At 44.3% G+C, this 17,159-nt stretch overlaps 1 protein-coding gene across 1 annotated transcript in view; it reads left to right on the top strand.

Moving 5' to 3' along the window:
• PTCH1 (patched 1) overlaps positions 1-17,159 on the top strand; it is a 60,065-nt gene that overhangs the window by 9,712 nt on the left and 33,194 nt on the right. The window contains exons 3-8 of the mRNA XM_081067315.1: positions 10,230-10,419; positions 13,174-13,243; positions 13,350-13,441; positions 14,844-15,042; positions 15,350-15,471; positions 16,280-16,427. Of these exons, the coding sequence (XP_080923441.1) occupies positions 10,230-10,419; positions 13,174-13,243; positions 13,350-13,441; positions 14,844-15,042; positions 15,350-15,471; positions 16,280-16,427 (821 nt within the window). The remainder of the gene's footprint in view (positions 1-10,229; positions 10,420-13,173; positions 13,244-13,349; positions 13,442-14,843; positions 15,043-15,349; positions 15,472-16,279; positions 16,428-17,159) is intronic.

Here is a 17,159-nt window from a genome sequence, read left to right as displayed (position 1 = left end):
TTCTTCTTTACACTGCAGTTTCTGCACGTATCTTTAGGCTTGACAGAAATAATGAGCCTTCCAGGACAGAATGCTGCCGTTAAGAAACTGCTTAACTATTGTGGAGGTTTTTAGGAAGGAGTTTGATGTACAGAAAGATACAGCCCGTCCTCAGTCCCTTCAAGACTAGGACTATTTTCTTCTATTTGGGTTTAGAGTGTAGTTGGAAAAACAGCTGTCATGTGTTAGGGAAACTATCTCTTTGGGCAGTCAGGTACTTGCTAATGAATGACAAGTTTGTTGTTGGCAAGATTTATAATGTGGAGTCAGGACCTTATTTCTACTCCAGAAACCCAGGTGTGAGTTGGCCCATACAGTCCACACTGCCTGCGGGCCCCAAAGCCCCAGTGTCTGTGCTGGTGCAAGTCTCTGCCAAAGCACAAGATTGATTTATTATTGTTCGTTAGGCTAAATGAACAGAAACAGTAGATTCCCCAATTTATCAGCAAGACAGTTTTCAGTTATTGATGAAACGTGTTACAAAAGTAAGCAAAAGGAACTGGATGTGGGCTTTGTTAAGCCAATGTGCATGATTTTTTTCCCCCTTAAATCATTGCTTAAGGGCTTCTGGCCCCTAGCTCAGGAATCCTGCCCAAAAATGCCAGATGTATTACACAGTCAAGTACTGCAATGTAAACACTGCTCTGTGCCATGAGGCAGGGTGGTCCATCTCCTGTTTAAGAAGAGCGAGAGATTGGGAGGGAATGAGGGGTAAGCCCTCTGCTCTGCAGCGAGCAAGCAAGTGGTCCTGTCGTTTGTGTTGTTGGCTGCATAGTCAAGATTTGGAACTACAGATGAATTAATGCTTTGGACTGGCAAAGAAAAGCAGCTTGAATAGGGATGTCAAAGAGCAAGATGTGGCTTGGATAATGTTGCTTCACTGGGTTGGAGAAGTTTATCAAATGTTGAACAGAACGGGGCAGGGGGTGCTGATAGCGAGAAAGCTATTGACTTCATAGCTGCGTCTGTGAGCATCACCGTTTTCCTCTGCTGTGAGTTAAATGGAAAGGTGAGCAAAGCAAGGAAAGGCGAGGTCAGCTTCGTTCACGCACCCCCCCCCTCGGCCCCCCTTCCCAGGGTCTGAGAGAGCCTGCTGCGTTGGTGCACCTTCTGTGTGTAAACCTAAGATAAATCACATTGCTGTTCTGTTGTTTTGTAGCACTGGGGGGTAGGCCAAGATATGTTGCAAAATAAATGGCCTTCCAGTTTCAAAATTTAAATAGATAATCTAATAATGATCATTTAGAGGTGAGAAAGAAATTGGGCCACCCCTGCAGGCAAGTCAAGGAAACTGGGCTGCCTAGACATTCTCTGTACATCCAGATAATCTGATGTAATACTAAGCAGTCTCGAGACGGACTAAATTTGGGGTTTTAAAAAATTACTATGAAGATACTTTGTGAGGTAGGAGGAAAAGGGGCTTCAGTTTTGAATTTGGGGAATTCTTAAGACAACCTGCAATATTATCCCGATTTAAGAAATCAATGCTGTAGAGTGATCAAGAAAAGTTAATTTAAGAAACAGTGATTGAAAAAAGCAGGACTTTTAGGATTAAGGAAAAGGTAGGCTTCTTGACTCTCCCTTCCCCAGCACTTTTTTTTCTTTTTTGAATTCTCCCATCTTCCCCACCCCTGTTCCCTGATTTCCTTTGCTGCTTTAGTGAGGAAACCAGAAAACTTCCCAAAAATACATGTAAATATCACTCAGGGTCTTTTTAAATAGAGGCTTTCTAAGAGAGAAAATAACAAGAATTTTTCCTAGCTACCTAAGAAATTCTTTCCTCTTACCTGATTTCCCCCCGTGAGGTTTATACTTTGCTGTAGTGAGTTTTAAAAATGATAAATATGGTACCGTCATTTCAGTCCACACATGATGCAGAAAAATAAATTGCACATGTTTAATACCTTGCTTAATTGCAAACAAAGCTTGCAATTTGAAGGATTTGGGATTAGGACTAAATGTCTATTAACTGCTCTTTCCAGAGATTTGGGGAATAGGATGACCCTTTCCCCCCCCCTCCCTTTTTTTTTAATAGGCTACAGTTTCACATGGCTCCCAAAAGAAATCTCTCTCCCTTTTTGTTTCTCACACCAATTGATTTATCATTTTGCTTGCAAGCAGATCCAGAATGTTAGGGCAAGAACACACTCACTTTTTTCTCGTAACTTTTTTGTTGCGGACCGAAACCAGTTGACTTGAATAAATTTTTCTGAGGCCTGAATGTAGCCAGCAACGTGGAAAAATCTTGCCATTCAGGGCCGTCTGAATGTACATTTCAGCCACACAGTAAGCTGCATTGGTAGGCACTGGACTGCTAAATACAACCATTTTTCGCAGCAGCGAGTTAGACAGGTGATTAGCATAATTAGCACCGAGCAGCTATACATATGGTAATGCTGAGTGTGTAAATGCCAGCTGCGGTGTAAAATTTATGTCAGGGGTCGGCAGGGCTGTGTGAAAGTATTGTGTTCCAGCTGCAGGTCAGGGCTGCGAAAGCTTACCTCCTTTTCTCTTGTTGGTGAATACGCCAAACAGAAGAGAAAGACAGAAATATAACAGATACGGCTTTGATGGAACAGCCCAGTTCTGTGCAAGAGGGACTGTTTTATAAAACACACACACACACACACACACACACACTTGCACACACCCCATTACTTTCTCTACAAGTTGTGTTTACTTCATGCAGAACGCACATGAGCAGTGGCCAGGATGGGGCTTTGGGTGGGTGAATGGGCCAGATGATTTCCTGGGAGGAAAACTTTCAGTGAATTTTTAAAAGGAGTTAAGAATTGTGCTTCTGTTTTTCTCCCCATTCTCTTGCCCTCCTCCTCCATTTCTCCCCTACTCCTGCCCATATTGTTTTCCTTCAGATTAAAGGGGGGGGGGGAATTACCATTGGGTGTATGGGTAGTGTTTGTCCTGTAGAAGAATGGGAGTGAGCGTCATGGAGGTGTTAGCTGACCTTGAACATAATCTAAGCTTCCAACAGTGCTACTCTTCCTATCCAGCTTTACTAGTTTTAGGGAAGTGCTAGAAGTTGCTTTGTGGCAGCTATTATTCCACCTACCACTGCTATAGACCCATTAGATAAGGATCGTGTAGGTTTCTTGTTTGAAAGGACAGTCTTGAATGGCTCACACCCTTGGAAAGGCACAATGGGGGGATTTATTGCTGTGACCAGTTCATGTATTTTTGCACTTGAAGCATTTTTTTCCCCCTGCCATCTTCCCTCCCCCCATTTGCTTGGTGGCAGTATAGTTCACACCAAGCTGACCTGGTGATGAAACCTTCTCATGGCACCAGGGGGTCCTTATGTATGAGCCCCTAATCCAGCTAATCCTGATGGCAACAAAATCAGGAAAGTGGCCCCCCATGATGGGCATCTCCCCATGCAGATGGAGAGAGGAGGATTGGAGTGGGAGAGAAGTTGGGCCATCTTGGTGTTCCCTAGGGGCGGGACTCACATGTCCTCTCCTCCATGCTGTTCAAGTAGGAAGCCAGTGAAAAGAGCCAGGGCAAAACAATGGCAGAAAGACTGTTGGAACCCAGAGGAGACGTGATGCCAGCCCCCCAGAAGCTGGGAGAAGTTGAGCTGGGGGTAATGTGACACACCAGCCTGCATGCTGTGCTAGAGAGAGCCCGCTGCCTTGCAAGCGAGTGGGTCTCATTATTGTTGGCTTGTTTTCTGCTTTTATTTTTTTAATGAAGACTTTAGGAGTCCTTCAGTAAAACCTTCAAACTTGATAACAACACGCTCTTTGGTCTCTGGGTTCTGCTTCCTCGTCCAGCATTGCCTGTGAGGGACCCCGCTGCTGTGTGTCAGATGCTTCTGGGCTTGCTTAGCTCCTGGGGAAGGAAGGACAGGCGGGGTCTGCACCTGCTTGCTGGGAGCGCTGGAGCATTCAGGTGAAATCATGGTAGGACCTGGGACAGTTCACAGCTGCGCAGGTAGACGGGGCGGGATAGAACAGAGCTCTCCTCTGTTATGTCTTGTGCGTAGCCAGGAACACCCACGGGCCTGCAGCCTGTGACTTCACGGGGCCTGTCTGAGATGGGGTCGACTGCAGCCCTCACTTGCACAGCAAGTGACCAATGGAGAATGGGCCTCCTGACAGATGCAGTGTCATCTTGGAGCGGGTGGCCCTGTAAAAAATACTGGAGGGTTGGGGGGACGGTGGCAGGCAGCAGGTCTAGTTGGGGCAGAGTGCTGGGGTGACCTGATCGTGTGCGACAGAGCGAGCGGGCGGCTTCAGGGAAGGCCATTCAGAGGAAGCAGCCCGCGCTGTAACAGATGGCACCACAAACAGCTGGTGGTGGTGTGGGGGGCTTAGAGCAGGCCGCATGCTCCAAACCAGCCTACAGCTACTTCTCCTGCACTCCCCCCACTGTCTCTGGGGAGGGGTAGGATGCTTCCTGCTCTTGTCTTGTTTGTGTGGTTTTCACCTCACCGGGCTCCCTTGTGAAGGCAAATTCCCTTTGGGGGATCTGATTCTAGCATTTTCCCATGGCAACACCCAAGGGCACAATCCCACAAGGAAAAAAACAGCCCAGAAGCTTAAGCAGCAGTTGGCTAGTCATGAATAAAAGAGATGGGTGGAAGAGTGACTAAAACTCACAGCCCAGGAGTTTTCAGCCAATTGCTCAAATTATTGAATCTTCCATTTTTTTTCCATTTGTAAAGTAAGCCGGTGTTAATAATTTTGCAGTTACATCCTTTCAGAGGTTTGTACTTTTTTCACCCTCACGATAACTAATCACAACATTGAAAGAAGGCCCTGAAGTAACTAAAGGAGGGGGAATCTCTCCAGCATCTGTTAGATAATTCATGGGATTAATCAAATGCAAATGCTGCGCTTGCATATACACAGACCCCGTTTTCCTAATTGGACTCTGAGTGGGTACTTTTCAGGCTGAAAGGGTCATTTGTTTTGACTGATTGACTTTTTGAGGCTTTGGGGAGAATTAATATCTTATACAGATGACTGCCTGTTCCCAAGGCTCTGTATTGAGGTTGCTCGTTCATTTATTCATCCAACACACTGAGTGTGTGCCATGAGCCTGGTGCGCAGAGGTGAGTGGGCAGCAGACAGTGTCTCCCTGAAAAGACTTGGGATTTAGTGGGAAAAACACTTCGATTGGTCCCTCAGATTATCTTTTTGTGGATCACAATAAGCTTTTGCGAAAGGCTTTTTGCCTGAATGCCGTAGGCGTGTATTAAGCTCTGTGCAAAAACCTGGGCTGAAGAATTATACGGCAGGAGAACATTATGGGGGCAAGGATGGGGGTTGTCTCTTGTCTGCCGTGGGTTGGAATGGCAGCGCTGGCCCAGCCTGTGGACCTGCGCATGGAACGGTTTCTCACCTGTGCTGGCCCTTCTTCACCTGGGAAAGCCATACTTGGTGTGATCTGAGGAACAGATCAGCAGCGCCTCATCCAAAACTTCTTTGCAGAAGTGATGCTCCTTACCTCACCTCTCTCAAAGAATTGGCTTAAGCCTCAGATATCTGGAGAATAAGATGCGGAATTTGCAGGTAAAGAGGCTTAGGGCTGCTTGTTCTCCACGCCCCTTCATCTCTCTGCCCCTCTGGGAACCAGAAAGAAAACGGGGCCTGTCCACTGACTGCCACCCATCGGGCTCCCTACTGACAAAACTATCTCCTCACTGGCAGTAAAAAATCTGGATGCAACATTGTTGTCCTTCAGAGAGTGATTATTTGTCCCGTGTAATACTTTAATGCATTATAAAAGCTCCAGCTGGTATATGGGATTTGGTGCTCCAAGACTCATATTCTCAGCTGGTGCTCAGAAGCCACGAGGCTTGCAGGGCAGTTGGACTTGGGATTAAAGGGTGGGTTCTGCCTCCTTTTAGCTGCGTAGCCCTGGGCCAGTCACCCAACTCTGCAGCTATGTTTTCTCCTCTATAAAGTTAGGGTACTGATACATGCCCTGTGATAAATGAACAAATGGACGGACACCTGCTGAGCTACGGGTTCCAGTGTCGGCCGTAGGAGGTTAGCAGTAGCATTTTTATCCCATTTTCACAGAGGATACTGCAGCTTACCTGCAGCAGGGACTTGTCCATATCTTTGTGCCGCAAGTGGCAGCGTGGGACTGAGAACCCAGTCTCCTGATACCTATTCTCATGGTCTGTCCAGTTCGTCTTGTCCCAACTTGATGGGGGATTGGCATCAAGCAAAATATTTCTAAATAAGTAAATAATGAGTGTGAAAAGGCTTTGCAAGCGGAAAGCACCACACAATTATAAAGGTCCTAGCATCCTGAGGTAACCTTTTCTGAGTCTTGTTCAGAGGTTGGTTGTTATTTTACTGTTAAAGTTGTTGTGTGTAGGAGAAGGAAAAGAATGTGAGGACTTCAGTATGTGATCAAGATGGCATGTTATTTTTGCATTGAGCTTGTTTTTAATTCAGATCCCTACCAAGTAGCTTTCATATTTATTTTTTTTGTCACATGGAAGTCTTTAATTATACGTGTTCATTGCAGAAATATTAAGAAATAGAGGTAAACCCCCCAAAGGGAAGCGGCGGCAGATTATCTATAAACCACCACATAGCAGTAAGAGCCACTGACATGGCTGTCAGTGTCCCTACAGCTACCGCACAGAGAGTGGGTCTTACGGTTCATTCTGCTCAGTATTCAAACGTGACTGTGCAGTATTTCATGAACATTCAATTATTTAGAAAATAAGAAAGAGGGACTTTGACCTTGAAACTGGGAAAGAGAAGGAAGAAAACCGTGTCCCCGACATCACAGCTGCAACTTCAGACACTTGAGATGGGTTCTGTGGGGCTTCCTGAGAGCCACGCCTCACACCGGCAGGTTAGAGAACAGCTCTGGTTGTCACTCAGCTGTGATTTAGAGCAGCGAGTCACACGAGTCCATAAAACTGCTGTCCACAGGGGTTTCTGTTTCTGGTGGCTTGTCCAGAGCGCCTTAGGAGAACACTAATGTAAGACCCCGTGAGTGCTGTGTGCTGTGTGACACCGGTACGCCCAGTGCAGCACGTGAATGGCATCGTTGTGGTGTCCCCAGGCTCCTTTCTCTCCCTGGAGAAGCCACACCTGAGGCTGTTGTGGTTGCTGGTTCCTCTGCCCAGAGCAGTTACCCAGCTCTTCGAAGTTACTTCCTTTTAGGTCTCCCCTGGCCGCTCTTTTCCAAGTGGTCTTGCCCTGCGCCACCCCCCACTCACTCACATGGCATCACCATCTTTATTTCCTCTGTGGGACTTGTTGTGCCATGAAAGATCTTACTGGTTTGCTTGTCTGTTGCCTGTTTTGCTTTACTGGCCGGTGAGCCTTTTGGGATCAGAGAACACATTGGTCTCATCGACCCTGGCACCCCATAGCTTAGCACGCATCCCCAAATGCACCCCAAATGCACCCCAAATGCACCCCAGCAGGGTGAACGAATTGGGTTACAACCAGCTGTCAAGTAAAGTGGATGTCAGCTAAGCTTTTTAAAAAGTACTGAATAGTTTTGCAAAAACATTCATATGTGGTTAAATATAAGATCACATGTTACATAAAATATGGCCTTGTATCATGAAAAATAAGAATTTAACAATACTCAAAAGTTAACCACAGCATAGGTGGTTGAGGAAATTTAGGATTCAGCATCTTTCAACTCGATGATAATCTTGGTCCCCCTTTGATAACAGTCTTGTTCTGGTTGACACTGGTTGTCACATTAGCAAATATTCATACTTATTACTAGAACAAAGAGATGGAATAGCAAAGATATTGAAATGTTTCAATGGCAGAGACCTGAAAATACACACCTTCTGTATGTGTTTGTTTAAATATACATCTTAAAACATCCAAAAAGGCGACATTATGGAGCCACTGGTGCCATTTTTAATATCTTGTAGGAAACAGCATCATGTCTGAAAACCCCTGTGATACAATAATTGGTCCATTATGAGATTGGTCTGGAAGCGTGCAATCCAAGTTCTCAGCAGCAGGAACCTTGCCTCTGATTTTTCTTGTGTGTACTCATCCCTTGGGTCATCCCTTTCCTTGTTGGTCATAGTTACAGGCAGCTGCTCTGCTAAAGTTTGGCGGGGTGGGGGTGTCTGTGTCCCGTTCTGTTGTTGGTTTTTACCTCATGGTCTTAATTCACCCGAAGTTTTAAGCTTCTGTGAAGGAGAAAGGAAGTGTGACTTTTTGTAAGCAGAATGAGAAATCTTGTTCTAGCCAAGGTTTGAGGAGGCAGGTGGAAATATATTATAAATGATTTATAGGTGTGGAGCATTGATGTCATAGCAGTCAGAAAAAAGGAAGAGGTTGAGCTTTTTTTTCAAAAACGCTATTTGGAGCTCCTTGGAGTGCAGCTCTGTAGCTTTTCAGAAGTGACCTCTGAGCTAATAATTGGCTTTTTAGCCTTAAACAGCCTTTCTGTCTCTACAGAAGGTGGATTGAGTGTAATTCAGCTCACTTGATAATTGGTTGAAGTAAAGCAGGGTGGTTTCTGCCCAAAGGACCCAGGCCCTGCCTGCAGGCAGCTTTAGTGGGGCACCCTGAATAGGCCTGCAGTATTATGTAAATTCATCCTCCTTTGCAAGTTGTTTCCGACGTTTTCCTGAGATTTTTCTTGAACTTCAAATTGATTGCAAGGTCCTCCCGAATTCCCCAGGGCATTTGTCGAAGTTTTCTGCTGGAGGAGTCTTAATAGTTTCTGAAACCTACTGATAATTTCCATCTCTTCCCCCCTTCCTCTCCTCCCCTCCCCCTTCCTTGCCTCTCACTGACTGACACACCGACAGTCTGTTCAGCCCCACCTCACGGAGTTCCGAGGTGGTCTGGGCCATCTGTGTGAACCTGGGCAGATGATCCTGCCAGGCTGTGAATCCGGACTCGTTTTCCTAATGAAGGCATTATTTGCTTTTTAGCCTGCCCCTTGTTTATAAAATATGCCAAGAGAACTAAACAAGCCGCTGTTCCCAGTACTTATTTACTTGCCCAAACCAAATGTTTATGTCCATGAATATTAAACTTGACAAAGGATTCCGCCCCTGAGAAAGCTGCAGTGATCACTGGGGCCCTTCCTAAATAATAGCTGAAGGCCTGCTTCTCAGCAGACGTTCACTATCAGCACCTAGGACCGTTCAGACTCTCTGTGAGCCCTGCAGTGTGTGTGCAGAGAACTCAAGGATTCTCTGCTGCCCTTCCAGCCCCTGAACTTCACTGAAAGGGATCAAAACCCCCTCCAGCCCTTCATCCCCACGCCCCTTCACACCATACCTGCCAGCCATGGGCAGCATTCTGAGTTTGGCTTGTTCTAAAACCATGCTTGAAATACAGCCTTAGGACCTGAGGAAGGAAGAAGACAAAAACCAGTTAGCAGCAACAACGTCACAGGTGCCTGAGGTACCTCGTTGCTCTGACTTCTAGCATGGCCAGGCTGCTGGAGGGCCAGGTTGGTGCGGGGGCCGGTTCTGAGTCACCTGGGAACTCCTGGAACACAGGCTGCCCGCCTCCAGGCAGCTCAGAACCTGGCACCTGTGTTTTCTGGAGGCTGACCAGGTGAGTCTGATAGAACCAGGTTCCAGGGCCTTCCAATGACAGCCGCAGCGCGGCTGATACATTTGGTCCCTCTCCAGTGGGGTTTCCCGTGTACATCTGATACGAATGCCATTATTCATCTTCTCCTGGCAGGTTTTGTGCTGAAAACATGTTTGTCACCTTGTTTCTTTTTCCACAAGGAGAAACATGTCCTTGTTACGTTTGCTAGATTATTTAGGAGAAGAGTGTAAATTGAAGCCATTTATCTTGAAATGTGCTGGAGGGGCATATTGTTTATACAAATGAAAGAAATTGCAACAGAGGTATTTGGTCTGGTCTGCGAGGAAAAGGTGTCTCAAGTTTTCCTGCCCCTCCCCGCTTTCTACATACGTTAGTTAAAAGGTGTATAAAGCACAAATGCGCTAGGTTTGCGTGTGTGGAAGGCAGGGCAGTCGTTAATGGGTTTTGTGAGTATTTTTTATGTTTATTATCAGCAAAGTTAACGATATCGATAACAATAATACGAATGTTACTCCTTAGACATCAGTCATACGTTGTCTTGACCAGAGTGTATTATCATGTATCCTGCGCTTCTTAGTGAGATAACACATGGATTGTGAATTTGTGCTGATTTTGCTGTTCTAATTGAAACCTGTCCATGTTTGTCAGTTGGTGGACGAGTCAGTCGCGAATTAAATTATACTCGCCAGAAGATTGGAGAAGAGGCTATGTTTAATCCTCAGCTCATGATTCAGACCCCGAAAGAAGAAGGTACCAACGTTCTGACCACAGAAGCGCTCCGCCAGCACCTGGACTCGGCGCTCAAGGCCAGCCGGGTCCACGTATATATGTATAACAGGTGAGCTGGCCGGAACGGAAGGGAAGGGGCTGCTGGCTAAGGCCCATTGTTTTAGTAAATAAGGTTGCCCTGGAAAGACACCTGGGTGTTAGTTCAAATAGTTTTGTAATGACTTGGCTTTTTAAAAACCATGATTTGTTTCCAGAGTGTAGTAGTCAAATACATTACGTTATATTGTATTTTCAGTAAGTCTCTTGTCAGTATACCCAAATGAGTAGGCTCCTGCAAGCCGCCATTTGGGTGGCTATAGACCCATTCTGTAGGTGTTTCATTACTTAAGATGTTTTTAGAACAGTTAGATGTTGCATTGTCTTTAGTCAACTTTCAAGGAATAAGAATACTTAATCACTTTGTGTTCACTGTAGATATTGACAGTTGTTGGTATGTATCACAAAGCACATAGGAAGTTCAGCCATTATGGTGACTTCCTGCTGACTGGTAGGTAGAATAAGGTGGACTCACACAGCTTTACAAAATATTACCCTTTCACTTCATAGCTATTGTAAAAACGCTGTGGGTATAGCAAACACATAGGAAGAGTTCTGTAGCATAACTAACAGCACTTTTTCTTATTTGTCTAAACTGTGAGTTATTCAGGGCAGGGACCATATCTTGTCCATTCTTGTACAGCGTGTAGATAAGGGCAGACACCTGGAGTTTGTTGATTGACCAACTGCCTGAATTGATTAATTTAAACTGGATCTTTTCCCTGACCTCAACCCCATTTCCGCGGGACCACTGAGTTGACATTTAGTAGATAACTCCATCCCGTAGACGTTCATCATCTCTTAACTTAGTGGTTGGCAAGTATGATTTATTTTTCACAGGGGAGGTGAGGAAGTGGCAATGTGGACGTACTCGTGGCCAGAGAGAATGAGGGAGAGAATAAAATGAAAATCTGCATTTGTCCCTGCTGTAACGTCCACTCTGGACTTAATTGGATCTGCTGTAAGACCCATCTAGCTGGAGACAGGATCTAGGGCCCAGCATGACCTGGGACAAGTCACATATCTTGGGCATACTCTCGTTTCCTAATCTGTAAACTGATTTATGATCATGTTTGCTCTGTTATTGTCAGGAGGTTCCCAGAACAAGATCAGGTTTATGTACATATGAAAGGGCTTTGGAAACTGTAAGGAGGTGCTGTAGCACTTTTTGTCAGGCAGACTTGGTGGGAGAGAGAGCACATCCTGGTTCTGACCAGCACAGCCCTCCCAGTCTGTCAGGAGTGCTGTGGGGCAAGCAACTAAACTGCGCAGTGCAGTTTTGCAAAGTTTGCAAGTGGAAATGGGTGTTCCATTTCCTGGATGCATTCTTAATACAACGGGAACCTACCTTGAGGGGGCTTGTCACTTACATACTTAAGGAGAAGATGTGAGCATCTGTACTACGAAATTACACTCAAACTGAGGGAACCCGAGAGCTTTTCTGCATTGGAATGAACTTCAAAGAACGCCTAGTTTAACCTATCTAACTTTTTAGGTGAGAAAATTGGGAATTAGATTGTGTAACTAGACAATGGGTTTTCTAATGCACAGCCATGCCCTTCTAAATCAAGTGTAAATAAGAGTTAATTGCTCAAGTGATACTAAGCGAGAACCTACTCATGCTGGATACACTGTGGAGATGCTACGTGGCATTAAAATATAAACATATACATAGGTGGGTGGTGGAGGGGTGGATAACTTGGGTCCTACTCTCGGGAGCTGACAGTCTAGCTAAGGAGAAGGAAGACATCAATACAGGTAAGCATGTACAAAGCAGTCCCCTGCAGGCCCCACTGTAGGTGCTCCAGGCGTCCAGCAGAGATCCGACCAGTCAGTGCTCTAAAGTTCAAGAGAAAGGGGTCATTTAATTGCACTGCTCAAAGAACCAGGAAGGTGGCATTTTAGTGGGGTGCTGAGGGGTGGATGAGCAGGTTCCGCAGGAAAGAGGGCAAAGTCCAGAACACTCCTTTGGGTGACCAATACAATAGTGCAGTTTGGAGGGAGTTCTTTATTTTCAGTTTTTCTTCTCTTGGATTTTCCATCCCACCGTTTCCAAATGGCCTTTTTTCAAGTTACACTTAATCTCCCTAAAGGTGTGGGCTTTATATACAAGTATAGCACTCTAATAGGAATAACAGAACTCTATAACAATACATAGATGAAAGATAAAAGAGGTAATTGTTGATCAGTGTATTTACTATCATTTCTGTAGGACAAGAAGGAGACTGTAAAGTGGGAAATTGATCCACTTGGCAATGTTCACAGCATTCATGGTTAACAGCGGGAAAGTTCATTTTGAACACTCTCTGTTAATAATTACATTATCTGCCAGTAAAAATAAGCCGGTCATGTTTTCTCACCTGAATATATGTTAATACGTTATAAACCTTACTGATTTAGTCCGCACTTATTTTGAATTTGTGACAATTCAGCTCTGAATTATCTGCCCTGAAGTTGTTTAATGTATGTAGAGAAGCAGATTAATGGTGTAAACAAGATTATTGGGAGAACACTTAAGGAAACAAGAATTCTCAAGTACTTTGGTAGCATTCATTTACATAAACACCCCACACGTTAATTACAACTGAGTATTATCTATTCATTAAAGCAAGCTTGTTGGGTCTCTGCTTGGCAAAAGTTCTGCTCAATTTGACAGGTACTTAAAAGTGATCAAAACCGCAGTTCTTTCTATATACGTTCTATAATTCTGACTTTGTACTGATTTCTTTGGTTACAATGAGAAATTGTTTTCTCTACTCTTTAATAGGCAGTGGAAATTGGAACATTTGTGTTACAAATCTGGAGAACTTATCACAGAAACAGGTTACATGGATCAGGTATACTTTCTTTTTGTTTGCAAAAAGAATTCTCAAAAATTCTCAAAAACACCCCAGTGGTTATGTGTTAGCCTAATGCATGGCCTTTTCTTTTTAACTTTGACAGATAATAGAATATCTTTACCCTTGTTTAATTATTACACCTTTGGACTGCTTCTGGGAAGGGGCCAAATTACAGCCTGGGACAGCATACCTACTGTAAGTGAATGATCTTATTTTCCGTTGTCTGATTTCTAAGCTCTAGAATGTTTCTGATGTTACTTTATCATTGTTTATTCTATTTCAGTGTTGAACATGAAATAAAAACATTGAAATTCCATGCACATTTTTTTGAGTGAATAGTTGGGGGAGATGGGACTTAAGCAGAATATTTTTTCTCTTTTCAAAAAAAAGTTCTGTAGGCATCATTAAATTTCATTCACTTTTACCAGCCCATTTATATGCAAATAAAATGCAAATGATTTTGGAGTATGTGTGATTTTTAACTCTTTAAAATGTTTGCAGTCTTGCAGACCAGGCACTCAATCAAGTTGGTTTAGCTTATCTTTTAAGGAGAAAATTTATTAGTGGGTACACGTCAGAACTAAATATTTTCAGTTAAAGTTCAAGGTCTTCCTGTGAAGCAAAATGCTAATCTTCCTTTGGGCCACATTAATGACACTGAAGGGGAAATCTGCTATCTTTGAAGGCACTGGGAGGGGATGCTTCACAATTTAGCAGTTGCATATTATATACACCGCATCATTTAAAGAATAATTGTTAATCAGTGTCGACATTTTCAGTTAATTATGCAAGAGTTAGTGCTTGGGTTATTGTTTCTGCCCTAGCTTGCACCTATCTGCAAAAGCAATTTGCAGTGGCCATACTCTGACCTTCAGTGTACAGTTTTAGATGGGAAATAAGGGGTTTTGTGTTTTCTGGTTGGGAGATTCTGAATAATGACTTCAGCCTGGTTAAGCAGCTACAGTGTGGTTTGTACCACATAACAGGCAGCCAAAAGCCTTTCTGGTCTGTCAACAGCACAAATTCAAAAGTGAGTGTGGGGGGAAGTGGCCTTGATGATGGCTGTGATGGCAGAGGCAGCAGGGGGCTTCTGGGGTTGACTGCCAGGCTGTCAGAGAGCGCTCATAAGTATGGGATTATTACAGGTAATGGAGATCAAATATTTGGATTGGTGACATTTACAAAGCATTTCTTAGGCTGGCAAGTGCTAATTTGACATTTTGATTCCCTCTTTGTTTTTTTTGTTGTTTTTTGGGGTCTTAATTTTGAATCTCAGTCTTCTGATTAGAGGTACCCACTGGCTAATTTTGGTTTTGGGTATTAAATACAATAGATCAGCCAGTAAAGATTCTTTGTACCTTCATTCATTTATCAGCTCTCTGTTTGCCATCTCCATTCATGAATTGTTTTCCTGGCTTAGGTCTGCATGCAGATAGACCGGAAAGGAGCTTTTTTTTTTAATGCCACTGCCCCAGAATGGCAGCATTACCAAAAGCCTTGTGCAATCGGATGCAGTATGTGCAATATATGTAGTCCTGTTACTTTACTAAGGGTGTGGAAGCCTCTTTTCATTGTCTTGCCTCCTAATTTTTTTCAGAGGTAAGGCTCCTTTGCAGTGGACAAACTTTGACCCTTTGGAATTCCTAGAAGAGTTAAAGAAAATAAACTATCAAGTGGACAGCTGGGAGGAAATGCTGAATAAGGCGGAAGTTGGTCATGGTTACATGGACCGGCCCTGCCTCAATCCGGCTGATCCTGACTGCCCCGCCACAGCCCCCAACAAAAATACAACCAAAGTGAGTACAGGCAGTAAGTCTTCTTAGGACGGGCAGAGCGAAAAATTTGATATTTCCCCCCATTCTTTGTTCTGTTATTTTCATTTTTAAGATTTCATTCTCCACTATTTGTTGTTGTTTTTTTTGTCTGTGGGACTAAGTTTGTTTATAGAGAGAAATTTTGCTGTAAGATTTGCCATACGCCTCTCATTAGCCTTGATTTTAATGTTCTCTCTGAAACAAACAAGCCCGGAATGCACTGGATTTTAACAAGGCATGTGACCTGCCTGCTAATTCCCGTAATTACGTAGCTGTCTTTCTATTTTAGCCTCTTGATATGGCCCTTGTTTTGAATGGCGGATGTCATGGGTTATCCAGGAAGTATATGCACTGGCAGGAGGAGCTGATTGTGGGTGGCGCCATCAAGAACAGCACTGGGAAGCTTGTCAGGTAATCCTGCACACAGAGGGAAAGCCCAGCCATCTTGTTTTGGTCCTGTCCTGAGAAACCACTTCCCTTCTGACATCTGCACGTGTAACTGTATTCATACTTGACTGATAACCTAGCTAGCTATCTGGTGTAATATTAATAGAATATTAGGAAATATTAGCAGACCAGACCAGCTCAAAAGGCACCGTATAGGGAATTTTTCGAGAGATGTGTCATTTTCATTGAGACTGTAGGTTGTGACTGTAGGGTGTTAGATCTGCCCATTTTGTAGAAAATCGGGGCAAGCGTAAAGCAAGCAAGAGACATTGGTCATAGCATAGAGAGTTAAGTGGTATGAGCTAGACTCTGTCATAGCTTGTTAAAGGACAAGACCAGCAAATGACGCTAACCAAGAATTAGCCTCTGCACTTGACTCTGTTCCATCAAGTGTCAGGTACTCTGAGATTTTACCCTCGGGAAGGCTGTCGTCTGGGATTTCTGCACGAGCAAGCGTGCAGGAATGAGCCGAGCATATCTGGTCTAGCTAGCTATCCCTCTACCCTTCCTGTCGCGTTGAGTAGAAACAGAAAGGAAATTGCCTATTAATTTAATTTTGGGGCCTATCTGTAAAAGGTTCGTAAGGTTACACCTTTAATGTGGTACATCAATCTATTAAATACAATAACCATCCCGGTCCTATTTTAATGGAAACATGTGCTCATGTAGAAGAGTAGACTGAGTGCAGGTGAGTTGGGGGCGCTCGTTTGGGATTTGTCATAGAGCTGCTTCCCTAATCTGTGCCTTCTCACCCTTTCCTACCCCACTGCAGTGCCCGTGCCTTGCAGACCATGTTTCAGTTAATGACTCCAAAGCAGATGTACGAACACTTCAAGGGATACGAGGATGTGTCACACATCAACTGGAATGAGGACAAGGCAGCGGCCATCCTGGAGGCCTGGCAGAGGACCTACGTGGAGGTGAGTCTCCGGCATGCTGGCCCACCTTGGAAGATGGGTACAAGCCCCTGAGTGACTAAATACTTCATTTGAATGACATTTTAGAACTTTGTTTTTCATTAGAATTTATTTTCAAAACATTATAATTCTGGGAACGTGGGGGTGGAGGATGAAAAGTTTTTTTCACTTTTCTTGATATTGGAAATCTTAGTATCTGGGCGATGCCCTGATTGGAGGGTGCCCTGAAACATTTTGAGTAACCATTTGTGAACTCCAGAGCTAAGGCATAATAGTGTTTAAAAAACACTCAGTTAACAAGAAAAGGTGTCTGGAAAACATTAGCAGGCATAGAATCTGTTCACAGCTGCAGTCCCCTTGGTTAGGTCATGTGACAGGAGCTGGCCTTTGTTTCCCAAGCAGTGACCTCTACGGAGCTGCATGTGACCTTTTAAAAGTGGCCAGCAAATGAAGGGGGGAGGAGTGCCCATAGGAATGAGTTGGTTTGGATTAAGGGGGAACTGCTGGAGAGGGGAATACAGCCTTGGAGAGCTCTGGACAGGGGACTATAGTCTTCCATGTAAAGAGCCCAGAGGGACCTTCAGTGGCCGGCTCACCTCAGCACCACTTCTTACTTGATTAGCGGTCACCTTCACTGTCCCAGGCCCAGGGTCATTTAATGTTAGTCTCAGTTCAAACCTGAATCATGTAGAATTCTTTAGAATGCATCAGAAAAAAAGTTGGGGTTAGGTAGAG

The sequence above is a fragment of the Rhinolophus hipposideros genome (assembly GCF_964194185.1).
Source record: "Rhinolophus hipposideros genome assembly, chromosome: 11".
Lineage (NCBI taxonomy): Eukaryota > Metazoa > Chordata > Mammalia > Chiroptera > Rhinolophidae > Rhinolophus > Rhinolophus hipposideros.
This window is presented reverse-complemented; position numbering and strand designations above follow the sequence as displayed.